At 51.0% G+C, this 27498-nt stretch overlaps 1 protein-coding gene across 1 annotated transcript in view; it reads right to left on the bottom strand.

Moving 5' to 3' along the window:
• The window catches only part of LOC102441873 (cyclic nucleotide-gated cation channel beta-3), a 59109-nt gene that overhangs the window by 28230 nt on the left and 3381 nt on the right, over positions 1–27498 (bottom strand). Inside the window, exons 5-10 of the mRNA XM_023764293.1 lie at positions 23144–23194; positions 20418–20504; positions 16431–16495; positions 15411–15533; positions 7426–7567; positions 1874–2033 (exon numbers count right to left, since the gene is read on the bottom strand). Coding sequence (XP_023620061.1) covers positions 1874–2033; positions 7426–7567; positions 15411–15533; positions 16431–16495; positions 20418–20504; positions 23144–23194 — 628 coding nt within the window. The remainder of the gene's footprint in view (positions 1–1873; positions 2034–7425; positions 7568–15410; positions 15534–16430; positions 16496–20417; positions 20505–23143; positions 23195–27498) is intronic.

Genomic DNA, 27498 nt, shown 5'->3' with positions numbered 1-27498 from the left:
GGGGAGCAGACCTAAGCTGCAGTCGGACATCCTTAGAGCTGCTGAGGAGGCAGGAGAGGCTCCCACCACCACTGCTGTACTGGCAGCTATCAGCCTGGCTTGTGGCTGAGCAGAGCTCCCCCTGTGGGAGCGCACTGACCACCAGAGGGCAGCTCTTGCATTGAGCATCTGTCCCCTGGTGGTCAGTGTGTGTCATAGTGACCAGTCATTCCCAGTCTTTCTGCTGTTAGGGTCAGTTTGCATATTATCCTTTTACTATATAGGATAGAGGCCTGGTGCACGGGTGGGGGCCAGCTGGTTTGCCCTGAAGGGTGTCCCGGATCAGGGTGGGGGTCCCGCTTGGGTGCCTGGCCAGCCTGGGTGAGGGGCTGAGGGCCGTTTTCAGGCTGGCAGGTGACTGAAGCTCCCAGCCTCTCTCCTTTTTTTCTTTTTTTTTTTTAATTCTGGGATTTATTTACCTTCTATAATTGAAACTTTGTTGCCGTCACTGGAGCTGAGAGCGGCCTACTAAAAGCAGGTATCTGGGGTTTGTTTAGCTTCTATAATTGAAACATTGTTGCTTTCGGAGCTCAGAGCCGGGCTGCGGCAGGCGGGGAACCTTGGCTTCCTCCATCACTGGAGCAAGCAAGCTTCCTGCTCGCTTCAGTTGTGTGGCTGCCGGCCGCCATCTTTGTTGGCGGTTAATTTGCATATCGCCCTGATTAGCCAATGGAAAGCATAGTGAAGGTACGGTCAATTACCCTTTTTGTCTTTTATTAGATAGGATTGCTTCTAGTGTTGGTTCTAAATATGAAGACCCCTTCTATAAAGGATAGCCCCTTGTCTCGGGAGGGTTGTGTCCCGTTCCCTAGGCAGGAGTGGTGCCCCCGAGAAGAGAGGGGAGCTGCCAGCAACCACACTTCCCCCAGAGGGATGGGGTGGTCTCAGCCTTCAGATTCAGGGAGAGGCTCTGCGGGCAGAGAGGGGGAGGGAGCGCAGTGTCCTACTCTAACCAGTGGCTCTTACCTGCTCCCAAGAACCTTTGATGGAGAATCGCAGTGTGATTTGCACTTAAACACTTTTTTTGCTTCTCAGTGGCACTAACTCCCCCATTTTATATGGGAGGGAACAAACTAAGAGTTGAATCTGGTTATTGTCAATGAGCACATCACCTTCTGCTTTATGTCGTCTCATCATGACTGTGATGCAGCATCTGCCTAACAGTCTCCCAGGACTTCGCGGGTCTCTGCAAGGCGGTGCCCTGCGCAGCCGCCCGGAGCTGGTTTGAGTGCTGCGCTCGGAGGAGGCAGTGGTGGCCCAGGGTCCTCAGGGGCCACGCAGGGATCTGCTGGCTCTTGAGCCCTTGGCCAACGTTTTCAGTTGGGGGCCCCCATTCCCTGTGTCCTAAGCGGGGTTGAAGGCACCCAATTTCCCAAATGCTATGAGGAAATGCGGGTGGCACCTGTCCCCGGCTGCTGCGGAATAAAATCAGTGTTTCTCTCCCAGGATCTGCAGAACCAGTAAGCAGGGGCTGGGTAGTTAAGAAAAAACACACAAAGGCCCTGGCCCGTCAGTGACACCTTAGAGGTCACTGAGCTGTTTCCCAACCTCCTGCTCCAAGCCGGTGGCTTCCCCATGGCCCCCTGAACGCCCGTCACAGGACATGGTGGGGGATGTAGGAACTTGCCCCGCTTACCCAGCATCCTCCGAGAGTGCCCGCTTACCCAGCATCCTCCGAGAGTGCCCGCTTACCCAGCATCCTCTCAGAGTGCCCCCCTTACCCAGCATCCTCCAAGAGTGCCCGTTTACCCAGCATCCTCTCAGAGTGCCCACTTACCCAGCATCCTCTGCGCGTCCCACGTGTACTCAGCATCCTCTCAGAGTGCCCACTTACCCAGCATCCTCTGCGCGTCCCACGTGTACTCATACCAGGCCTGGACGCGGGCCCGCACTCGCCTGGGGATGGCGTAGGAGTGCATGTAGGTGACCGTGCGATCCAGGCTGGCCCGGAAGTTGTTCTGCGCAGCCGTGGCGGCTCCGATGACATCGCGCATCTGGAAGCAGAGCCCGGTCAGCCGGCCCGCACCCCGTTCCTGGCAACTGGACTTCTAACCCGATTCTGGTCCGGTTCCCAGCGCTGACATAAATCACTGGGCAGGTCCTCACCCGAACGAACAGTGCGCTGTGTTTTCTCCCGCGGGCGTGAAGGGCGTGGCCGCACGCAGTTCTCTGCCGCCAGGAGGCGGGTGGTTGGAAACCATCCCCCGCGTGCGCGCCAGGAGTGCAAGCCCAGCCGGCTCCCCGGGCGGCCTGGCTAGTCTGTTTGGGGGTCTCCTTGAACCCCCTCTTCGATTTCCCGTGGGTCGGGGCTCCAGGCCCCTGGGCCCGCAGCCTTGGCCTTCCTGGGCGGCGCCCACACCGGAGCCGGCCCCACCCCGCTCCAGGCGCCGGGCAGACGCTGCACGTGCAGACCCGCAGCACCGGGCGCTGCCAGCTTCTGTGCGGACGGTGGGCTCCCCGAGACCCCGCAGGTGAAAGCCGACCTTAGGCCTCACACAGACAGTGCAGCTGGACTCTCACAGAGGGAAGCCAGCGGCGGAAACTGGCGTTGATGGGGGGCTTAGCAGGGGCGGTGAAGAGGGGGCCCACTTCCACCCGCACTGGCCGGGCTCAGTCCTCCTCGCAGCCATCCTTTCCTGCTCAAGGAGAAATGGCTCCTCCCTGAGGTCGGCTCAAAGGGCTGTTCTGGGACGCCTTCCTCACATGTCATTTCAGAATCATAGGCTCGCCCTGGCTGGCGTGGCTCAGTGGGTAGAGCATCGGCCTGCGGACTGAAGGGTCCCAGGTTTGATTCCAGTCAAGGGCACGTGCGGGGGTTGCGGGCTAGGTCCCCAGCAGGGGGCGTGCAGGAGGCAGCCGATCAATGATTCCCTCTCATCACTGATGTTTCTATCTCTCTCTCCCTCTCCCTATCTATCTATCATCTATCTATCTATCTATCTATCTATCTATCATCTATCTATCTATCTATCTATCTAAACAATTCTTAGACCCTGGTACTTGTCAGCTCTGAGCAGCTGTGCAGGAGTCAACTGGACACCTGCACCTCAGCCTGACTTACTCCCAGGGTCTCTTCCCAACGTTCCGCAGGGCCTCCTTCCCTCACTCCTTTCTCCAAGCTGCTCTTGACAAATGGTGACCATGACCGAGCCCTCGGAGGCTGGGTTGGGAAATTTAATAGAGTTTTAAATTGGGAACCAAGTTCCATTAAAAGCATTATCGAGCCGTGTTGAAGGCCCAGCACTGGCAGCGACAGGAATCTGAGTGGCTCATGCGCTGGGTTTGTTGGTGCAGGAGTTGAGGTTGACCCGAATCCATCCTGTGCTCCAGGTGAGGGAGGGTATGAGGTGTGAGGGGGAGTGTGGGTCTCTGGGGTTGAAGGGTAGAGGCCTGCAGTAAACTGTGGCATGTCTTGGTTATAGGTGGGTTGTGAACGAGCCATGCTTCTGTCCAGGCCCTCCTAGGTGTGTGTCCAGCTCTCATCACCTTTGCTCACGATGAGAGTTCAAGGCACAGCCTCCACCTCCTGCCTCAGTCTTGCCCTGGGGCTCTGGTTCTGCATTTCCAGCAGCGAGGCATTTCTTCCCATTCCTGTCGGAATCTCAGTCAACAGAAAGGCAGGTGGGGTGGTGTGTACGCACCGCTTCTCAAACCTCCCGTGCACAGGAACCACCCGAAGGTCTTCTTACAGTAAAGACGTCCGCTCCTTGGGTCTTGGCCTGCGTCCAGCCTGAATCTGACTTTCCCAGGAGACTCTGCTGCTGGTTGAGGATACATCTGAGTAGCAAGAATGCAGTGGGGCCTTGACTTATGAGTTTAATTTGTTCCGTGATGGAGCTCGTAACTCAAATTACTCGTACGTCAAATCAATTGTGAACGAGTGAGACACGTGATGCTGGGCTGATGTTGTGGTGTTCACTGTGATGTTCACTGCGCCAACTAGCGGTGGGGTATCTGAAGCTGGCTCGTAACCCGAATTTTAGCTCGCAACTCAAAGCAAAAAATCGGCCAAGAGACAGCTCGTATCTCGAAAAACTCGTTAGTCGGGACACTTGTAAGTCAAGGTCCCACTGTACTGACCTGGAGCCAGACCGTGTTGAATCTTGTAAACATTGCCTTGGACATAGAGAGTGCTGAGCACATGCTGGATTCTGCTGTTAGTACCAATAGTACGTTACATGGCTGCAGCTTATGACTGCATACATTACACATGTGAATCTGAATTGTACTTCTCTCGAAACCTACCTGTGACTTCCAATCATCGTTAATGCAACCTCCCAGCCACTAAAGTTCTCTTTCAGACACACAGCTGTTAACTGCTTGGTGTTCATCTTCTCAAACCTAACTGTTTTCCACAGCCTCCCTCCTCTCTGTTATCTTCTCAAACCTAACTGTTTTCCACAGCCTCCCTCCTCTCTGTTACCAGGCTCAGGCTGTGTGTCTGATGCTTTGATATATGGGGACCACCCCTTCCAGAGTTAGCTAATTCCTGGAGTTGGCAAAAAACTATCCGGGGTGTGCACCTTCCAGATGCAGACTGACCAGTGTGAGCCTTCCTTCCTGGGCACTCACAGCCCCTTCACTGTTCGCCTGCCTTCCTCACCCCAGGGCGGGGCCAGACTATTAGAGGCAGCTCTCACTCCCCAGAGCCACAATATCACCTGACTCCTAACCCCACTTACCTGCTCCCACCCTGGCCCTGCCTCCTGTGGCCACCTGTGTGACCCGTCCTCTGGGATCTGTTTGTAAAACGATGTTTTGATGCCAGTTGCATCCTGGTCTGTTGTCCTCACCTTACCTAAGTAATAATAAAACCTACATTTCAAAAAGTACCACCCCTCCAATTTATGTTATATTTTGGTTAACCTTTCTTTCTTTCTTTCTTTTTTTGGTAATTCAATTCTTTATTAAGGAAATTTGATTCTTTTGTTACAACTTTTTAGATTTGTGTTTGCAAACATTTAACATGGGGGTGGGAAGGAGAAACCAAGAACAACCCACACCACCCTTTATCTTCCCCAGCTTCTGGCAGAAGCAGGACCTAGAATAGGGCTCCAGCCGAAACCGGTTTGGCTCAGTGGATAGAAAGGCCTGCGGACTGAAAGGTCCCAGGTTCGATTCCGGTCAAGGGCATGTACCTGGGTTGCGGGCACATCCCCAGTAGGGGGATGTGCAGGAGGCGGCTGATTGATGTTTCTCTCTCATCGATGTTTCTGACTCTCTATCTCTCTCCCTTCCACTCTGTAAAAAATCAATAAAATATATTTAAAAAAATAGAATAGGGCTCCAGACAGGGGTTTTCACTTGAACCTTGCCTGGCTCACGCTCCGGGCCCCGAAATGCCTTCATAACCTGGGACCCGGGCTCTGGATAGCGTTGGGGGAGCTCTGAGTCGCTGCCTCCTAGACTGTGTTGGGGAACAGCTGGGTCGCCTTCTCTTGAACAGTGTTGGGGGATCACTGGGTCGCCTTCTCGCGGACAGCGTCGGGAGAGGCCTGGACTGCAGCTACCCAGACTGCAGTGGAGAATTCCTGGGCTCGGCCTGCTGGGCAGCGTTCTTCCAGGAGCCTTGTGCTTGAGTTGGCGGTGATAGTGAGCCAAGTTCATGATCATCTCGGACACATCCTTTCGGTAAGGAGGCCGACCCAATAGCAAGATCTCAGCCTCGCTTTCAGGGTCCCGCTGATGAATGCGAAGCAGCGTCGGCGACACACACTCGACGTGCGGAATGTGCTCTCTGCTGGGCCGAAGATCTTCCACCAGCCTCGCCTCGAGGTGACCTGTCTGCGGGCTCTTGGGGTTCTCCGTGTGCAACCAGGAGTGCTGCTTCGCGGTCACCCAGCACCGGAATGGCGCCCCTCCCCGCTGCTCTGGTTGCACGAGCTGGGAAAGGCTTGGCGGCGGCCATGCTGCGGCGGGCCACGCGGAGATGCTGCTGTAGATGCAAGTGGCCTGGCTACGGCCTGGCTAATCTTTCTTGAATCTCTTCTTCATTCAAAATCCTCCCCTGGCCGACTTCCCATTGCTTTTAGGATAAAGTCAGTATCTTTGCCTGAACATTCAGAGCCCTAAACCAGCTCATCCCTACACACACCTCTAACCTCAGTCACAAGTGTCCCTCCCTCCATCCTTCTGGTACCTGTTCTACTTCCCCAGCACAGCCTGTGCTCATCACTGCCCATCAGATGGACGAAACCACCCACCTGTAAGTACTGACTCTTACCTGCTTTTTAAGATGTTTCAACAAATTCTCCTCCAAGGAACCTCCTGGGAAGCACCCCCTTTCTGAGCGAATACAGAGTTTTCCAACTTCCCTCTGGTCTTAAGAAGGGCAAGTCCTTGCCACGCATAGAGGTAGGAGCTGAGTGTTGACTATGGGTGGTCAGCTTCAGGTGTTATAGAGAATAGTGCTTATTGTTAAGTTTTGTTACAGCACGGGTTTTATTCACACCATGGTGAGTGAGGTGAGCGGGAATACCACTCTGTGATGTTCTTTGACTCTACCCAGCACACAGATCTCAACATGGCTTTTTACTCTCAAATGTGCAGTGTGAAGTACCTTCCGAGAGGTGTAACTCTGCAGATGCTCTGCTGTTGAGCTTTTTGTTTCTTGTGAATCTGGGAATCCGCGAAGATATTGGGCTCTGTCTCTTGCAAATGCCAACCGCCTCGCAATAGTTACTTATGCATCTGCTTTGCTTTCCTTCGAGACTGTGGCTCCTTGAGAACAAAGACAGGAGCTGCCACAATGAACACTGATGAACCGATGGCTTCTTAATTAAGTTAATTTGGGCGGCATTTGCTGACCTCCCCATTATATGACCTCTGAAGTGGATTTTAGCCCCCCCCTTTTAAAAAATATGTACTTTTATTGATTTGAGAGAGAAAGGAAGGGAGAGGGAAAGAGAGAGAGAAGCATCAATGATGAGAGAGAATCATCAATTGACGGCCTCCTGCATGCCTTCTGCTGGGGATCTAGCCCGCAATCCGGGCATATGCCCTGACCTGGAATCCAACTGTGACCTCCTGGTTTGTAGATCAACCCTCAACACCAACCCACGCTGGCCAGGCTAGCCTGGGTCAATGGCAATACTTAATGTTTAAGTAAAAGGTTTTGGGGGAGCTCAGGTAAAAGTAGGAAGTTACTTTGGAAACATGCCTTTCTCTGTGAGTCTAACCCAATGCTCTGTGCACACAGGTCCCCAATAGACTTGATGCTTTGAAAACAGAAAGGCCCATCCCATCCTCCTCTGATTCACGAACGTAGATGAGGGTTAGTTTGAAAAGAGCACCACACAGATTCTGATTTTTCCTGCGAAGTTGACAGAGGTGCACATGCTTTCCCAGTGACAGCATCATGTACCTGGTTTTCTCATCTTGACTGACCTGACCAATCAAGCTGGAGACCACGAAAACTCCCAGGAAAAAGTTCAGCAGCTGAAACACAATTTCGAATAAAGTTTGTGGTTCTGGAAGACCCCCAATGGTAATCAAACTTCGGACTGCCCAGTAATAACATCTCAGATACCTGAGAAAAGAGAAAATACACATTTTGCTTTCTACTCTAACATTAAAATATCACTGTGCTTGGGAACATAGATCGCCACCACATTATAACACACATCCTCCTGATCAAGATTTCTTTCCACGGCAGCATTGGGAAGTATCACATGTTCTAATGTCAACTTCTTCTTCTTCTTATTTTAAACTAGTGCCCTGGTGCATGGATTCGTGCACATTGAAAGGAAATTAATTAGAAGGTGGCTGACAGGGTGGGACTGGGTGAGATGGGTTGGACACACCCTGGAGCCAACCTCCTGCAGTCCCTCCTTGGCTGGCTGGCTGCACCTGGGGCGGCCGTGTGGCTCGAAGGGTGTCTGCGGAGTGAGCGGGGTCCCTCCAGCAGGTGGGGTCCCTCGGCCTGGCTTGCAGGGATCAGGCTGAAACTGGCTCTCTGATATCCCCCAAGGGGTCCCAGATTTCGAGAGGGCAGTTCTCAGGTGACACACCCTGGAATCGGACTCCCTCCTCTCTGGTTTCGGGGTGCATCACCTGAGAACCGCCTCTGCCAAGTCACCACAGCTCGGCAGCTCCTGTGTTGAACGTCTGTCCCCTGGTGGTCAGTGCACATCATAGCTACTGGTTGGACGGTTGGATGGTTGCTTAGCCTTTTATATATAGAGATATTTTGCTCTGGCCAGTTTTGCTCAGTGGCTAGAGTGTCGGCCCATGGAACAAAGGGTCTTGGGTTAGATTCTTGATCAAGGGCATGTACTTCAGTTGCAGGTTCCATCCCTGGAACCTGTGGGAAGCAACTAATCGATGTTTGTGTGTCTCTCTCTTTCTCTCACTCTCTCCCCCTCCCTCCCTTGTACTCTCTCAAAAAATCAATGGGAAAATATCCTCAGGTGAGGATTAACAGAGACATTTTTAAAAAATTGATAAAGAGAAAGAGAGAGAGAGAGAGAGAGAGAGAGAGAGAGAAACATGGATCAGCTGCCTCCTGCATGCCCCCTTCCAGGGATCTAGCCTGAAACCTGGGCAAGTGCCCTGAGCAGGAATTGAACCAGTAACCTTTCAGTGCACAAAGGACACCCAACCAACTGAGCCACCCAGCTGGGGCTAATGTCACCTATTGATAAACGTTGTGAAATGATGCAACAAACCCAAGGAGGGTGTCTACTAAGCGGTTCCTCTTATCTCTTGCTGCAAAACAAATCACTCCAAAATGTGATGCTATAAACCAACAACTATCTCGTTAGGCTCATACTCTGTGGCCCAGGCACTCATGCCAAGCCCAGCAGAGATGGGTCCTCTGTGCCCGTGAGGAGTGGGCCCCGGGGGGGCAGGGTGCTGGAGAGAGCTGGAAAGACTTGACTGAGGCCAGGTGTCTGGGCCTGGATCCTGTGCCTTGCTTGGTCCTCTGCTCTGTCTGCTTGGAGCGCTGGGAGGTATTAGCAGACACAGACTGGTCTCCACCCCGGCTCCTGGGTCAGGGCTCCTGACACCTGTGATTTCCTGGGCGACAGGGGTGTTTCTTTGTCCTAAGGAGGTGACTCTGGGTGGGCTCCTGGATGAGGCTGGTCACTGGAAGGTCCACGCCATGATTAGAAGCTTGGAATGTTCTTTAAAAAATTTTTTTGAAGGCTTTAAATTTCATTTCATTTTTATTGATTAATTTTTAGAGAGAGAAAGGGGAAGGGAGGGAGAGAAAGATTCATTTGTTGTTCCCTTGATTCATACATTCGTTGGTTGATTCTTGTATGTGCCCTGACTGGGGATTGAGCCTGCACCTTTGGCGTATGGGGACGATGCTCTAAACTAACTGAGCTATCTGGCCAGGGTGAAGCTTGGAATTTTCACCAGATCTAGAAAGAAATCACTCATTTTGAAATTCAATACCTTTTGAAGTACTTGAGTTGTGGGTTTTTTTGTTTGTTTGTTTTTGTAACTTGGCAGATATAGGAAGAGAAAGGCAATGAGTCATTGGTAGGTTGGAAACCACTGTGCCAAGAGGGTGAAGATGCCATCACTGCAATTTCTTCCAGCAGCTTCCTTGGGCTTAGTACTATCACAGTGAACTTGGATGTTAAAGAGAACCAGCTTGAAGAAGTATGGGATGAATTTTATGGATTGCGTTTTAACTTTCAAATTTATCATTTCCTGTTACCTGCACCTATGTGTCTTTTTAAATTAAGGAACTTTATTTTTAAATTTTTCTTGTTGAAAGTATTACATATGTCCCCTCTGCCCCACTGACCTCTTCTAGCCCATCCCGCCCCCACCCCAGGCCCTCATCACCCTCTGGTCTGTGTCCCCTGAAGCCAATACTGCCCAGCAGTGGGGAGGGCCGGCTCCCCTCCCTGTGTGACCCGCTCCGACACGTGTCGGGACTCCCGTGCCCTCCTCCGTCACCCGGTGCGAGCAGGGACAAGCATGTGAATTACTCTCTCGTTTTCTTGTTTTCCATGTTAAATACCGCTCCCCTGTGCAGCTCAGGCGCTGGCTTACACTATTGTGTGTGTATGAATAGTCTGTGTGCTAATTGGAGGTTTTCTGCCCTGATGCCCTGGGATTTGAGGATTCTTTTCTGTCATGTCTTATATCCAGACATGCACAACCAAAGGTAAGATTTGTAACTTAATTAGGTGGTATCTTACGGATATTCTAGGATTAGCGTAGTGACCCAGTGCTTCCGCCTCCCTCTGCTCACGGAACTCTGCAGCCTGGTGGTCTGATTGCATCTGAAGGGGCCGCGTGTCTGGGTAAAGGCTGGTCTACCTGGGCTTTGGCCAGGGTCTGAGCTGAAGTATCTGGGGGACTCCGGGGAGACGCCCTCACGGACCTGGGCCTGCGTCTCCTGTGAGAGACAGGGCTGTTACCCTCGGCTTCCCCAGCCCCCGGCGGGCGGCAACCCTTCCTCACGTCCTCCGCCGTCGTCCCCAGGGGACCCTGGCGCTCCCCTTTCCTGTGAAGACCCGTGTGCTAGGCATCGGGGCTTGGGGTGTGCTGAGAGCTTTGGGCATATTGGGGAGTTTATGTCAGAAGAGAAATAAATATATGTATTCAGGGGAACCAGGGAACCTTACCTGGTCATGCTTTCCCTTGGCTAAGCCCTGTCCTTGCCCCTGAGCTTTCTAAGGCAGGATGCCCTCTCACCATACAAATGGAAGGGACTTCTTGTCTCTTCTTGAAGCGCACGGTGTCAGTCTGGTGAGGGTTCACGGGGCAGCAGCAAACTTGGTTCTATTTTAAATGTGCCCTGCGCCGACTTAGGTCACAGTCTGCCGCCTGGTCCTCGCGAGGGCAAAGTTTACCAGCCCAGTGGCCTCGGGAGCACCCTTCCATTTAGGGGTCATCACACACCACAGAAGGAGCAGCCATGCCCCTAAGGGCCCCATGCAGATTGTCCTGGAATATGTGAGCATGCCGCTGCTAGAGGCATTTCTCCGTAGGACGGCAACCCGTGCCCTGGCTGGCCCCGGGATGGGAAGCTTTGGTTCTGAGAGTCTCCTGGCTACACAGCAGTGTCGGCGCCTGGGGGGAAAGGCAGTGCTTGCCTTCACGGAGGTGGCTGGGGGGAACCGCTGCTGGGAAGTGTGAGACCTGCTTCCTGGCTAGGGAGTGATCCCTTTTGTAATTCTTCTGTGAGGCAGTAAGAGGAACAGGTGGTTTCTAATTATTCCGTGCAAGGTTCCATTTACAGCCATTGAATCCAGCCTGTCAGCTACGTTCTCACGTTTTCTGTCCTCACTAACTGTTCTTGTTTCAGACCAGTGGTTCTCAACCTTGGCTGCACATTAGAATCACCTGGGAATCTTTTTAAAATCCTGATTTCTGGGCCTCATCTTCCGGAAATTCTATTTCTTTGTTACTAATGTTGTGGCCCCACCCCATAACAAAGAAACAGAATTTCCAAAGGATGAGGCCCAGAAATCAGGATTTTAAAAAGATTCCCAGGTGATTCTAATGTGCAGCCAAGGTTGAGAACCACTGTTTCAGACCAATCAACAGTCACGTGTCACCGTCCACACTTTGATGGTGTTTTTGCTGATTTCTCTTCCTTGTATTCATTTTTGCTATATGAGTTTCTCTGATTTATTATAAGTATTTTATTAAGTGCATACCATTTAGAATTGGGATATATTAATGGGGAATTGAAACTTTTACGGTTATATGGTGACATTCTTTTTTCTAAAATTATTTTTGTTTTAAAGCTTATTGGGCTGATATTGACAATCTCTTTTGGTTGGTGAATTTGGTCCATTCTTTTTTGACCGATTCTGTTTTTTAGTTTTCTGATCCTATTGTCCCTTCTCCGGAGGAAGACGCTGTCCTTGTTTTTGTTCCCGGTGGCGTCTCGCCACCTGCTCTGGCCTCAGCACACACAGCTGTTTGGTAGACTTTTCGATCCTTCTTACAATTTTGCAATAATTGAAAGCAGTTGTGATCACAAATGATCTAGTAATCACAAACAACAAACATTACAAGTAATGGAGCTTGTTGAGTTTTAGAGATGGGCCCTGTGGACATGCGGCTTGCACCACGGCTGGGATCAGAAGTCCGATGTTAGCGCACTTTCGCCCAGCAGAAGTAGTTCCGGTGCAGCTCTGTACTAGCTCGCTGATTCAGGCTCTGGCATGAATTATACACTCACTTTTAGGCAATATTTACTAGAGTTGGTACCTTACTCAGTTTCCTATATAAATTCGTTGTTTATAATAAACTAAATACCTACTTAAGTTAATTCACATGCTAAAGGGAATTACTTATAGATCTGGCTGTAAACTTTCATGGGATATTCTGGGTGTTGGTGTGCCTGTGTGTTTGTGTGTCTGTGTGTGTGTGTACGTGTGCTTTCCTAATAAGTGGGCCTCTGACTTTAAATTTTTAAAATCAGTTTGGGAGAACCAAGATGGCGGCATAGGGTGTAGACCTGTGCGTGCTGCCTCCCACAACATCATTGAAACTACCAACTATAAGACAAACAACCACCATTCAGAACCATGGGAAAGCTGGCCCAGTGGAAGCTCTACAACTGGAAGGAAAGAAAGAAGCGCAGTGAGACTGAGTGGGAGCTACAGAGGCGCCAAGAACATGTACAGAGTCGCGAGCCAGGCGGGCTGCAACTGGATGCGTGGCTTTTTTCAATCGGAAGGGGTTACGAACTCTCGAATCCTCTGGGCTTGCTCGGGGCGGGTCTCTGAGGCCCCAGGCCCCACGGGGAGAGGCGGCATGGCCTTGCAGCGGTTGAAAAGCGAGGGAGGCTCTGTCACGCAGCTGCTCGCTGGCACTGGGGGACGCGAAGTCCCAGAGTCCCAGAGAGGCGAGGAGCTGCAGAGACGCCATTGCTATTTGCCCCACCCCGGTGACTCCCTGAGACCCCGCCCTACTCAATTTACATCCCCATCCAAACTGTGACAGTGGCACAAAAAACCCACCTGTGCTTTTGCAGCCTAACCCAACAAATTGCAGACTTCAACTCCTCGCACCCATGGGAAACACACTCAAGAAGCAGACCCAGGAGAACCAAGATGGCGGCGTAAGGTACAGACCTGTGCGTGCTGCCTCCCACAACAACATCGAAACTACCAACTATAGGACAAACAGCTATCATACGGAACCATGGGAAAGCTGGCCCAGTGGAAGCTCTACAACTGGAAGGAAAGAAAGAAGAGCATTGAGACTGAGTAGGATGTGCAGAGGCACCAAGTACAGAGCCCAACCCAGCAGGCTGCAGATTTTGGCTCCTCGCATCCGGGAGGGACATGTTCGGGGGGCGGAGTTGGGTTCGGGGGAGGCCGGGCCCAGGCCGGCTGGGCCGGCAAGGTGGAACCGCTGTAACAGCAGGCGCACAAGCAGGTCCACCGGTTCCAGTCTCGCTGGGGGACTGCAGAAGGGCAGTCTGTGCACTTGGTGGAGGGCAAAGTCCAAGCAGGTGTGCTGGATGTTCAGCCACCAGGAATGCCTGCAGATTGTGTCTGGCGGGGAGCCGCCCGGCAGGGGACAGAGTGCCAAACTTCGTGTTGCCCCGGTGAGGCCAGGATGGCCCGGTGAGGTTGGGACGGCCCCGGTGAGGTCGGGATGCCCCCGGAGGGGTCGATACGGCCCCGGTGAGGTTGAAACTGCCCCGGTGAGGTCGAGACGGCCCCGGTGAGGTCGAGACGGCCCCAGTGAGGTTGGAATGGCCCCGGTGAGGCTGAAACGGCCCTGGTGAGGTCGGGACGGCCCCGGTGAGGTCAGGACGGCCCCGGTGAGGTTGGGACGGCCCCGTTGAGGTTGAAACGGCCCCGGTGAGGTAGGGACAGCACCAGTGAGGTCGGGACGGCCCCGGTGAGGTCAAAATGGCCCCGGTGAGGTCGGGACGGCCCCGGTGAGGTCGAGATGACCCTGGTGAGGCCAAAACGGCCCCGGTGAGGTCGGGACGGCCCCGGTGAGGTTGAAACGGCCCTGGTGAGGCTGAAACGGCCCTGTGAGGTTGGGACGGCCCTGGTGAGGCCGAAATGGCCCCGGTGTGGTTGAAACGGCCCCGGTGAGGTCAGGACAGTCCCAGTGAGGTCGGGACAGCCCTGGTGAGGTCGGGACGGCCCTGGTGAGGCCAAAACGGCCCCGGTGAGGTCGGGACGGCCCTGGTGAGGTTGAAACGGATAATGGGGACCAGTATAGACTGATGAACAGGGGTAGATGCAGAGGCAGAGCAGCATTGAACAGACTGTCAAACTACAGTGGGAAGCCTGGGGAGGGTTTGGGGGGGGAGTTAAGAGATCAACCGAAGGACTTATATGCATGCATATAAGAATAACCAATGGACACAAGACACTAGGGGGTAGGGGAGGCTGGGGGAATGTCAAGGGGGGGGGGAAAGGAGACATATGTAATACTCTTTGTAATACTTTAAGAAATAAAAATTATTAAAAAAAATAAAAAAAAATAAAATAAATAAAAAAATAAAATCAGTTTGGGTTAAAAGTTCAAAATTGTTGCTCTAATCCCTTACACGCGTCCTACTCTCTGTAGGTGGCGTGTGAGCGGTGAGGTGTCTCCCTTGTTTGCGGCATCGGTCATTGCCTTCCTCCCGAGGGCCGCGTGGGCTGCCCATCAGAGCCACGCTGGGGCTGCTCTTTCCGGCAAGGACGTTGCCTCTAATGTCGTTTCACTGGCGCAGAAAGCGAGTGGAGGGGACTGAGCCGGGCCCTGTGTCTGCCCCCAGGGAGTCTCACTGTGAGTACCCTGGTGCCATCACTGAGTCCCGACTCCGCTCCCTGACACTGTCAGGTGACCTCTTTCTCCTGGGGTCCTGCCTGTCTAATCATCAAGTTGAACAAAGTCCTTGTGACTCTCTGAGTGTTTGAGTGAGTGGTCATAGCTGACCCATAACCCATATAACCCTTCGGTGGTCAACTAATGAGCCCTCCCCTGCACCCCAAACAACTGACACAGTTCACTCCTAAAGATCCGCACCGAGTGACTGAACGTTACTTGGCCCTCAGCTGTCTGAGGCAGAGGCTTCCAAACTTGTTTGGTCATGATGCAGAGTAAGAAATGCACTTCCTGGGTCAGCACAGGATGAGCACGCACATGTGAACACATGCACACACACGTGTGCACACATGGACACACACATGCATACATGTATACACACACACATGCACACACATGCGCACCCCTACTAGATATGACAGACTCTGATATTTCCTATTCTGTCCTCCTCTACTTGACCTTCTTTCATGGAAAATATCCCGTTAAAGCGTTTTCACTGCCCACTGATGGGTTGTGACTTACAGTTTCAAAAACACTGGCTTTACAAGACTCTTACACTGAAACAGAAAGTGAAGAAGGCAATAAAAGTTTTCTTCAAAGTGAAAACTCACATGTTTCCTTCACCATTGTACACCCATCTGGTGGTTCCGATGCCTTGGTGGTTGGAAGCCCAGTAGTAGATGCAGGCATTCACGTGCAGAGCAAACAGCAAGCAGCCCGCCGTCCGAGCGACCCTGTGGGGGACAGCAGAGCAGGGACACGGGCTGTTCCGAGCGCAGCCTGGCTAGTGGTTCCTTCTTCTGACCATTGCCGCCGAGTCTCTTTGCTCCAAATCTGGGCGTTAACTCCCAGGCGGCAGTGTGACAGGATGGAGCCAGGCACGTTCTCTGACTGCGGTGTCCCGACGAGCACTGACAGAGTAAAAACCTCCCTCTCTTTCTGCAGATGCTATGGATCTGCTCCCTAAAGACGTGCCCCAGGGTCACCTGTCCACCTCAAGTCCCATGAAATAGCCGCGCTGACTTAACCTTGGGAAAGCTCGCCGGTTTCCTGCTATGATTAACTGTGGCTGGAGGTCTCGATGCACGGGAGTGTCAGTGGAGAAAATGGATGAAACTCGGCTGACAATGAGTTGTCTGAGGGAGACGGGAAGTCAGCCTGTGACTGAGCACAGTTATTTGTACTTGTTCTGATGGAAGCCGGGAATTTGGCCTATTTTTTAGTCCTATTTGACAAAAACAGTTATCAGACTCTGGTGTGAATTACACTCTCACTTTTAGGCAGTATAATTTCCATACTCTCATCTCACTTCAGAATATATTCAAGTCTGTTTTAGAACATAACCTGACATGTTATGTAGCCAAAATCCAAGATGATCCCTTCTTTTTGCAGGAGGTCACATTCCTCCATCTGAAATGTACCCCTGCCTTCTCTTCCAGCCAACAAACACTGAGCTCGCCTTACCTGTATACATATGCCCTGTCCATGGTCCATGATCGACTCTGCCTTCCCTATAGATAAACGCCCTGTCCATGATCGACTCCATCTTACCTGTAGATATACGCCCTGTCCATGATCAACTCCATTTTACCTGTGGATATACGCCCTGTCCATGGTTGACCCCATCTTACCTGTAGATATACGCTCTGTTCATAATCGATTCCAGGCGGTGATTAAACTCAAAGAATGACCTGTACTATATAGAAAACAAGCAGAGGAAATCCCAAAGTGTGTTAGTCTTAAAGACACCTATTTAAATAAAACTATATGACACACATTTTTTTGTCATTCAAAATAATCCCATCTACATGTCTTAAAAACACACACAAAAAACTAGCATCTGTTCAGTGGATTTTCCTCTAGGGTCACTTAGCATAGTGCCTAACCAACTTCCACAGCTCCTGGCTTATTGGACTTCCACCCTCTAGTTAGTCTTGTTCCTAATGCTAATGAAAATCAAGCTTAAAAGCATTTTTCCTGTTTCTTTATAAAGCATAGAGTAGAACTCTATTTTACAAGAATTAAAATCACACTCCCCTAGAACATCCGTGAAAGAGGAAGAGGATACACACTGAAGTCATAAATAGATGCCGATCCTGAGGCTCGGAGCTAGCACTGCTCCTAAACAAGTTCCATTAAATGTGTTTAATTTCAACAAAATTTCAAGTCTAGTAAATATTGGCATCAGTTAGCAATTCATGACATTGTTTAAAGAGACAGTGAGTTTACACATGTCAAATCCAAACAGAGTGGCTATTTCCCTTGAGGTTCTTTCCTGCTTCCATCTACTTCTACCTCAACTCACCCACCCTACACGCATGCCTCGTCCACCTCCTCCTTTACTACCTGAGGCAGAGGAATGTGGGAGTAAGACTTCACCTCTGCCCTTTGCTAACCGTGGGACCTTGGAAAAGTCACTTAACATTTCTGTGCCTCAGTTTCCTCATCTGTAAAATGGGACAATAAAAGAACATGTCTCTTGAAGAGGTTGTGTGCATACCCAGTTAATGTATTTAATTATTTGCTTTGCTGAGAATCACAGGATCCTATAGCTAGGAGGGACTATTAGGGGTTATTTAGTTTGAAGATTTTTTAGTTCAAAATTTCATCCAATGTATATCGGACTATAGTAGAACATTTGGAATTAAAAAACAGACATAATAGTAATGGTGCTTATGGTGCTCTTAACAGAAGTTTGCACAAAGACATGGTTTAAAAGTTAGTTTAAGTGATCACTGAAGTGAAAATTTATATTCTTAGTGTTTCTCAATTGGAGACAGATAAACAATATTTTCCCCAGAGAACTGTGCATCAAAATGACTCACTTATATGTGAAATGACTGGACCATGGGGCTACAGAAAAAAGACCAATGCTGACTTTCAGAATGTCCTACATTAAAAAAGCTTTTGAATATGGACGGATTTTGGATCCCTTAGGGACACAGGGATGGGTGGGAAGCGCTGGCACTTTACACACTTTTATTGCACTGCCAGCTGAACTCCCAAACACATGGCCTGCGTGTCTGAACGTTGGTCACCTCTGAACAGGAGCTTCCTGATACTCTCACCTGAGAAGGGAAAGGGATGGCCTGCCCGCCTGGTGCTGGGTGTGAGGCATCGGCCCCCCAGGCCGCATTCCTGGTCAGGCCAGACTCGCCATCTAGAGCTGTCCTGAGGGCCTGAGGCTGTTTCCCTCTCTACTGGAGAGACCGTGGGCCTGGAGGTGGAGTCTGGTCGGGAAGCCTGAGAGGAGCCCAGGTCCCCCGCTCAGCACAGCACTGGGACAGACTGTTCCACCCGCTAGTTCTCATTTCCTCGCCGCTACACGAAGTCATTCGGAAGAACCAGCAGGGAATGAATATCCAGGTTAGCGAAGCAGAGCCCAAGTATCTGCTCCCGCGTCTGCCACGGCTGCTGTCCCTGGAACCAGCATCCGCACGAGCCCCACCGAGGTCTACACAACCTCTGGCCTTCCTCTTAAGAGGCTGTCTTTGGAAATAGCTATTCTTGCTTTGGCTAATGATTTACACGAAATTCCAGACCCGGACTCTCCCCATATTTGTGTTAGTTACCCTATGAAGCTAAGAGTTATAAAATATTTATGTCTTAGAATCTTTAGAACAGGTAATGCACTTACACACTCAAACAGTAGCAAGTACATCCCTTCACGAGTCCATCCCTGTTCCCCCGCCTCCCACCCCACCTGCTAACATTTTCACTAGATTTTTCTGTAGCCTTCCACTGTTTACATGTACTCAGAAAAACGGCATATTTTCACTTTCTGTTTTATAGAAGTTAGTATTGTTATATACACTGTTCTGTAACTAGCTTGTTTTTCACTCAGCAATTTTTCTTGGCGGTCTTTTCATACCAGTTCATGGAAAACTTCCTCTTTGTTTATTTATTTTTGCATTACAAAGTGTGTTCTATTATATAGATACTAGAGGCCCGGTGCACAAAAATTTGTGCACTCGGGGGAGGGGGGGTCCCTCAGCCCGGCCTGTGCCCTCTCGCAGTCTGGGACCCCTCAGGGGATGACCACCTGCTGGCTTAGGCCCGCTCCCCGGGAGATTGGGCCTAAGATGGCAATCAGACATCCCTCTGGCAGCCTGGCAGCCTGGCAGCCCTCGGGGGATGTCCACTTGCCAGCGGGGAGCAGGCCTAAGCTGTAGTCGGACATCCTTAGTGCTACTGAGGAGGCAGGAGAGGCTCCCACCACCACCACTGTACTGGCAGCTGTCAGCCTGGCTTGTGGCTGAGCAGAGCCCCTCCCATGTGAGAGCGCCCTGACCACCAGAGGGCAGCTCCTGCATTGAGCGTCTGCCCCCTGGTGGTCAGTGTGTGTCATAGTGACCAGTCATTCCCAGTCCTTCTGCTGTTAGGGTCAGTTTGCATATTACCCTTTTACTATATAGGATAGAGGCCTGGTGCACGGGTGGGGGCCGGCTGGTTTGCCCTAAAGGGTGTCCTGGATCAGGGTGGGGGTCCCGCTTGGGTGCCTGGCCAGCCTGGATGAGGGGATGATGGCTGTTTGCAGCTGGTCACACCCCCTTCACGGTGGGGATCCCCACTGGGGTGCCTGGCCAGTCTGGTTGAGGGGCTGAGGGCCGTTTTCAGGCTGGCAGGTGACTGAAGCTCCCAACCTCTCCTTTTTTTCTTTTTTCTTTTTATTCTGGGATTCTATGGCTGTCACTGGAGCTGAGAGCCGGCTTTAGCTCTGAGGCTCAGCTCCAGCTCTGAGACCTCGGCTGCTGAAAGCAGGTATCTGGGTTTGTTTGGCTTCTATAATTGAAACACTGTTGCAGCTCCAGCTCTGAGGCCCGGCTGGCTGAAAGCAGGTTTCTGGGGTTTGTTTAGCTTCTATAATTGCAACATTGTTTCTTAGAGTGCAGCTCAGAGGCTGGCAGCGGCAGGCGGGGAACCTTGGCTTCCTCCATCACTGGAGCAAGCAAGCCTCCTGTTCGCTTCAGCTGCCTGGCTGCCGGCCGCCATCTTGGTTGGCAGTTAATTTGCATATTGCCCTGATTAGCCAATGGGAAGCATAGCGGAGGTATGGTTAATTACCATGTTTGTCTATTATTAGATAGGATACCACAATTTATTTAACTAGTTCCCTGTTAATGGACATTTGAGCTGTCCCAATGTTATGTAAATAATTTTGTATGGAAAAGTATGTCTGCATTTTTCTGGGATTACAGAATTTTGGGTGAGTACAAGAGCTGGGAGGTTTGTCTGATTGGACTCTCTCCTTTCACAGCCAGTACTCCAGGCATTCAGCGACTGTCTAAGCAAAAAGGACGAATGGAAAAGAATAAAATTATGAGACTCATTTGTAACTATAGTTGTGTGTAGAAGACCAAAGCATTCCTGTTCCAGTTATAAAACACCTGCTATGAGATACAGAATGAAAACAGCAAGAGCAGCTCCCAGCAGTGGATGCAATGATGTTTTTCCTTCACTGAGTTTTTAAAATTCATAGCAATGATGAGGACAAAAAAACGGAGCACAGTTTGGGTAAAGGAAGAACATTGTACTTTTAGGATCTTTTAAATCACTTCAAGATTCCCATAATTAAAACCAGACAATTACAAGTAAGAACATCAATAGAGATAGCTCACCTTCAATATCCTGTTTATCCTAAATATTGGATTAAAGCCAAAGAAGAGGCCAAACACATCCAATGGGATCACTGACGCCACATCCAGCTGTTGGGAGAACGCGTGTGCGGTTATGTCGTGTCCACGTGCTTTTTGGACGTGGGTTATACCCACGTGTGTAGAAGCTGACAGCCACCATCACCGTTCTGTGTGCTTAACACAAAACTGCCTGCAGTTAAACACGTGGTGCCGCTGGAAGCAACAGCCCATGGAGACAAGGTGGCTATGCTGCAGCCCACGCAGGTGCTCCATTCCCCTCAGCCTCTGAGCCCTCCCTGGGGGCCGCACCCTCTGAGCTCCAGGGACGCCTGCACCCGCGCAGGTCTTGTGGAGGTGGCGTGGTTACTGATGCAGGACTACACTTTACCAGTTTTAAACACGGGGCTCCGGGACTGAAAAGCAAGTCTGTTCCTGACTTTAGAAAGCCCTGCACACTCCCTGCAGTGACATGTTTCTGTTCCAGCCAGTTGTGCGGTGCTCACGCTGATGACGGTGCGGGCCCAGGTGGCCACCTCCGTGCTTCCTGCCTGTCTACCTGGGATCACACAGGGCCCGGGCGGGAGCTGTGCGCCGGCTGTGCAGAGCGGGAGGAGGAATCGGGCGGTTTCCAGCCACCGGCGTGGCGGCGGGAGAGGGCGTTGCAGTGCGGGTCACCAACACGTGCAGCTTCGGTCTGTCCTGCGTTTGTATGCCCTGGCCTCCCTCCCTGGCAATGCTGAATGACAGCATCATTCCTGAGGGCCTGCCCGATCGCACGATGACACACTTCTCTACGTAAGAGGATCATTCGCTTTCATTAGTTTTCACGTGACACTGAAAAGTGGGTACATTAAAAGTTATTTATTTAAGACAATTAAGGGCAGGGAAAGCGTCCTGTGGGGCCACCGTATGGAAGGGGAGGCGCTGAGCTGGGCCAGCACTTCAGGGCGGCTGTGCTCCCCAAGAGCAGAGGCACTTCCGGTTCGCGTGGACCCCACGGGCTATTAGAAACCAGTTACTGACAGTTCTGGTTTGCAAATGGCGTTGGATGATCAAATCCTGGGCTTTACCGGCAGAGGCTGAGCCTCAGGACCAGCTGCGGGTGAAGCAGCAGCTGCTAACATCTCCCCAGTGAGAAAGGCGGCGCTGCCCCAGCTGCTGTGCCTTCTCGTTCAGATCATATGAATCTTTTTAAAAAAATATGCTTTTACTGATTTCAGAGAGGAAGGGAACGGGGGAGAGAGAAACATCAATGATGAGAGAGAATCATTGATCATTTGCCCCCTGCATGCCCCACACTGTGGATGGAGCCCACAACCCAGCCATGTGCCCTGACCAGGAATCAAACCCTGACCTCCTGGTCCATAGGTCAATGCTCACCACTGAACCACACTGGCTGGGCCCTAATCATCTTTTTTTTTTTTTTTAACCTGTAAAAACCCGATCTGTCCGAATGAAGCTCTTTTACTCGCTGACTATCCACCTGCCCACCTGACTTCTCTCAGCAGCCGGGCCCTAGTCCTGGTCGATGTTGACATGTGTGGGGAGTCGTGTGATGACTCACTTCTCGATGATGTGAACTGAGTGGTATTGACCAGCACCGTGCACTGTGCACGGCACCTGCAAAGCCTGGGTGACCAGGCTGAGATGCTCGTCTGTCCTCAGAAGCTACCAGGCCGAGAGCGCAGTCACCAAGCACAAAGGTGCCTCTACACCGTGCCCAGTGAGCAGGGAGGGCTCAGGGCAGGTGAAAGCAGGAGCGACCACAACTAAAGAAACGCAACAATTTATCGTTATCAACCCAATTAAATACGAGTAAATTTCCCCTCATCACAGTCACGACAGTGATGAGTGTGGAGTGAGCCTGGGGCACTTAGAGAGGGGACGGTCCTCTCGGGAGAGTGAGCCACGTGGAGCAGCTTTTTAACGAGTGAGTCTGAGCAGGCGGCCTTGTTTACAAAGAAAATGAGCTGGAGATAAAAACACACGGAAAGGCATTTTAATCACCACACATCACCACGTGAGACAATTTGGCACCCAAACCCAGATTTGTACTCTTTTTAAAACAAAATTTGAGGCCACTAAAGTGCTGTCCTTGAAATGGGAGGTTGGAGTTCACTCCTCCAGATTGGGTGACATTGGGTGACCCCCAAATGCCCGCCTGTGTGTCACAGTGAGGGGGAACGGATGGGAGGTAACAAGCGCTTGGCTGTACACGATTGTGGGTGAAAAACAAGATTAAGCTGCCATTGGAGGAAAGGCAGAGGCCATGCCGTGTCACTTAACTACTCACTTCTCCTCTATTTCTTATTTTCATACAGAACAAGAAAGAAAGAGGAGTAGGAGTAACTGTGTAGGCTCCTACGTCATCATGGCACATGAATGAGGCCAGCATTCCGTGCCGGCAGGACAAAGCTCAGCCACACTCCCTACTGTCGTCAAAATCCGAGAGTCAGTGTGGCCCTAACCTTCTGTTCTGCGGATAAGGACCCCATGTGGAGCGACACATCTGCACCCCGAGGAAGCACATGTGCACCCCTGGGGAGCCACCTCAGTCGCCCCTGTCGGATAAACCTCACCTGTGCAAACTGTCCCCAAGGCTACAGTTGTGAAAGAAGCAGGTTTTCAGGTAGAAATGTACGGTGGGACTTAAAAAAGTAAAATGGCAGTGGGTTGCTTGAATAATTTTGAGGTTGTAAGTCACCTACCTGAAATTTTGTAGAACTCCTGTAGTGCCTTGCTAGCTCATGGGGATCCATCTGAAATATATTTATATTTCACATTAATTTTACTTTTAATAAACTATTTTCTCACTTTAAAAATACTGTTTCTTCAGTTTCTAACACAATGTCTAAGACATAGTAGATGCTCTCAATAAATGTGTGGCAAGTGATAAAGGAGTAGGATAGCATTTGTTAACATTCAGACCTAAAGGAACTAATGCTAACATTGAACTTGGATCCTTACATTTAGTTAAGGCAGGAAGGACTTGTCTATGTGCTAGTAATTATCGGGCAAAGCATGATGACTGGTACACATGGAAGCGGCCTCTTCTACCATGGACCGCCGGGCGGCCCTGTCAGGGCCTGCACTGCTGCCGAGGATGTTCTAGTCACTCCCATCCCCCTTTGGCTAGAATTACCCATGTACACATCCTAATGTTATAGACATACATCCGAAAATATATAACACATGCTGTTTAATGATTTGTACTGTGTAAAACGGCTCACTGAGCCACAAGTCGGCATCCACAGAGGCTACGCTGAACCCTGGGCCAAGCTTAGGACCAACCTGTCAGCACCTTCAAAAAGCTTAAGGGAGGCAGACAGATTCACCGCCAGTGCTAAGGAATTGAGGTAAATTACCCTCCCACGCCCGGGAGAATGGGTTTAGCCCATTCGTGCCTTTCCTCTCAGGGTTGTCTATGCTCCTGTCATAGAAAAGTGTAAATGAGACTGCAACTTGGTACATTGAATGGAAATGCCATCGAGTGATTCTAAATTGCTCTCCTCTGGAGCCCTAAGTGATGTGGCTTCGTTAGTTTTATGAGGATCAGCTTACCGGTTACAACAGGCACTTATTTTTAAAATGTTGCCGTTTAATTCTCTCTCTTCCCAGCCTCATCAGTCTGCAGCACATTTCCTCAGGGAGGCTTACTTTGGGAAGGGTATGCTACTGCGTCTAAACTCTTTTTGAATGTGCCCAGGTATTATTATAGCTACTTATTATTTACCTCTTCTCACAAACAATCCGTAAAAATGCCATAATTTCACATTGAACAGATAGATGTGTTTCAAAAATAAGAATGCCATCTGCAACAACTTCAGTGCAGATGGAATGATGATTCAAGGAAAGAAAGTCCTGGAACCAAGGTTGCCATCCATTGACCTCTCCACCATTTTTCCTGCAGACTCTGTGATCCCAGGAGAGGGGCCGAACACTGCCTGCTCTCAAAGACCTCTCATCAGGAAAGAGCGAGAGCGAGATGCACAGCCAGGAGACAAGAGGGAGAAGCAAGTGTGCGGATGTCTTCCATCTGATCCGTCAGCAACTTAACGTGCATCTTCCAGACGCCAGGCCCTGGCACAGGTGCACACGCCGTCTTCTCTGACCTTCACAGGGGTTTGTGAGTGGAGTCCTATTATTCCCATTTTATGGATGAAAATGATGGTGTTCAATGAAAGGGTACATTTATTTTCTTCAAGTAACGCTGTTAGTAAGTTTCAGAGATGCAGCTTGACTTGGTGTTTGCTTCTACTTCATCACAGTTAGCCTGGTTGTTATTTAACGAAGAAGTAAGGGAAGTCTGAGTAAGGTCCTTAGTGCACTGAGCAGGGAGTGGTTGCTTTGCTCCCTGGTGGGTCAGTTTATAAACAGCGACTCAGAGGCGGTGTCTCCCGCAGGCCGGCCGGACGCTGTCACCGGAGGCACTGAGTGTGTCCCTGGTCTATGCAAAGTACGGCAGGCATGAGAGTTCCTAGCCACCATCCACTGTGACTTCCGCCCACCACTGCTGTCCATAATGGAAAGGAGGGAGGAGCGTTTGCTGGTCCCTCATTAGCATGCTGCTCTCTCATTAGCATGCTACTGTCTATTAGGGCAGCACCATTGTTGAAGATACTCCACAGGATGGAAAACCTGTGCGCTCCCCCCCGCCCCCCCCTCCCCCGCCCCCTAGCTCCCTCTACTGGGACCTTCAGCACCTCAAGCTGTTTTTTGCTATTTTTCTGTTTCCTCTCAAGGCCCCAGGGAATTAATACTTCCATCCTTCAGCCCTGGAATGCCTGGCAATTGTGGGTGTTTGATAAACGTTTGCTGCATGCATGAATGAGTGAAGGAATGAATGAATGAGTGGATGAGAGAATGATCTGCCTGTCCACTAAAGGTAGTGAGACCCTCAGGTCGGTAGCTCAATTCGCGCGCATATCTTCTTTCCAAAGTGTAATCAAGTCTCAAAGGCGAAAACGACCTACCCTAAATTAAAGAAACCATTACATGTCTTTTGAACAAACAAGGCAATTCATCTCTGTTCTACATTTGTAGTTGGTGATAATGTATTTTACATAGAGCCTATTGAGTGTGTTCTCATTGGTTATTTTTCCTGGTTTTAACAGTCCATTGTGTGCAAAGGCCTCCTAGAAAATGGAAAATAAATGTCTCCCCTTACTGATTCTGTCATTTTCATTTGTCAAACATTGATTTTCTCCCCCTTGTGCATCTAATGGAGGTTGAAATGAGCTCGTGTGTGCTGTTTACTTCCCATTTGTCCACCAGCATCATCGTTCATCACGCGGCCCCGGAGCCTGGGCAGGCGCGGGAGAGCGCCGAGGCCTGACTTTCGCAGGAGTGGTGCTGTGAATACATTTTTGCTACAGCGTCAGCTCTGGCCTTTAGAATTCCTTTCTAGGAGAGATTTCAAGTATAGGAGGCACTCTACAGCAAATAACATTTTAAAAATCACCAAAATCAGTCCTTCCAGCTTTCTGGTAATTTAAGATCGCCTGGAGATTCAAAAGAGAATATTGAGGAGACTAAGAAACCTACCCCTCTTCTCCCCAAAATACAGAAGAACTCAGTGCCACTCCCTGGTCCTTCTGCTCTCCCTACTGTGAGGGTGGCAAGTCTGCTCAGGGCCCCGGGGGGCGGGGGGGGGGCGGAGGCAAGGAAGGCACAGTGGCATTGGTTGGAAAGGAAGCTGGGCGAGGGCGAGGGGCAGAGGCTGTGGGTTGGGTCTGTGCTCATGGGAACGTCTTCTGTCTGCCTTAGCTGCCTGGGCGTGCAGTCCCTCAGCGGGAATGAGTCCCGGAGACCATAGCCCCAAGAGCAGGCAGCTGGTTGCTGAGTAGGCTCCGCAGTTCTGGTGAGAAATCTGCAAAGTGGAGCGTGAACAGAAGACAGGCCCGGAGATGTCCTATTAATTAAAAGCAGCACCACCCAGGCGTGCGTTCCTGCTGGTGCTTTGCACGGCCCGCAGGGTGGCTTCCTCCTTGGGGTCTGGCTCTCGCGCAGACCTTGATGCTCGTGGCTCTCTCCCGACAGCACCAGCAATGGCGCATCTCACATCGGAGGCCTCGCTCTGTGCCATCGGTCAGGCAGCCCCCTCCATCAGGGGCTTTGGGCACTGGAAGGACGGTGGTGTGGCTGAGAAACCAGGATTTTCAATGTCATTTCATCTTAATTAGAATTTACATTTGAATGGACACATGGCTCGTGGCCAGTGCACTGGACAGTGTGGGGTCCTCTCTGACCGGAGGCCAGCGTCCCTCCTGCCCTTTCCAGTCAGTTTGTCCCCAGCGGCCAGGCCACTAGCACCTGGACCTGGCGTGCGGCTACAGGCCGAGTGCTGGGTGCGCCAGCGATGCGCAGCCGCGTGTCTCAGCAAAGCTCACAGCTGCGGGCTCCCGGGGGCGAGCAGCGCTGGATGAAGTACCTGCCTGATTTTATTTTATTTTTTTCTGCCTGATTTTACAGTGCTGAGGGGAGTGGCAGGCTGTAACGGGGCAGAAGACAGCTGCCTGCCTCGCACTACTTGAGGCTCCAGCACCGAGTGTTACTCACCCCCTTTGCACGGGGCTGGGTGTTTTGCATCATTTGGGTAAAGCCCTGCGGACGGTTTTGACCTTTCAGACCTGCGTCACCTTTGTACCCTCGAGTCCCACTCCACGCGGAGGAGCTCCCCCGGCCCAGTGCTGCGCGCAGGGTGGGTCCTGCCGGATCTCTCCTGGGTTTGAAGCTGAGCAAAGTCACCCCCCTCCCGCAATTTCCTTAGCGATGACTCTCCACTATTTACAAACCTTTAATGAGTCTTGCTAGTATCTCGCAGATCTTTTAAGGTGATGATTGTCGCTGCGGACATAATGAGATTGAGCCGTGGCACACGGGGCGGAATTCGACCTTCAATAAAGGAAGAAATCGGCATGGGGACACCTGGGCCTGTGGAGAGGACTGAGGACCGGTCCAGACCACCTAACCTACAAGGCCAAACCCCCGGCAAGTTTGCCTCACTTCAAGCCAGACTTTTATTGCTAGATATGACCCACCCTGTGGAAGCTGGCGAAGCCCA

Source organism: Myotis lucifugus, unplaced genomic scaffold (genome assembly GCF_000147115.1).
Source record: "Myotis lucifugus unplaced genomic scaffold, Myoluc2.0 scaffold_327, whole genome shotgun sequence".
Taxonomy (NCBI): domain Eukaryota; kingdom Metazoa; phylum Chordata; class Mammalia; order Chiroptera; family Vespertilionidae; genus Myotis; species Myotis lucifugus.
Note: the sequence above shows the minus strand (reverse complement) of the source record. Positions and strands in the feature narration are given on the sequence as shown.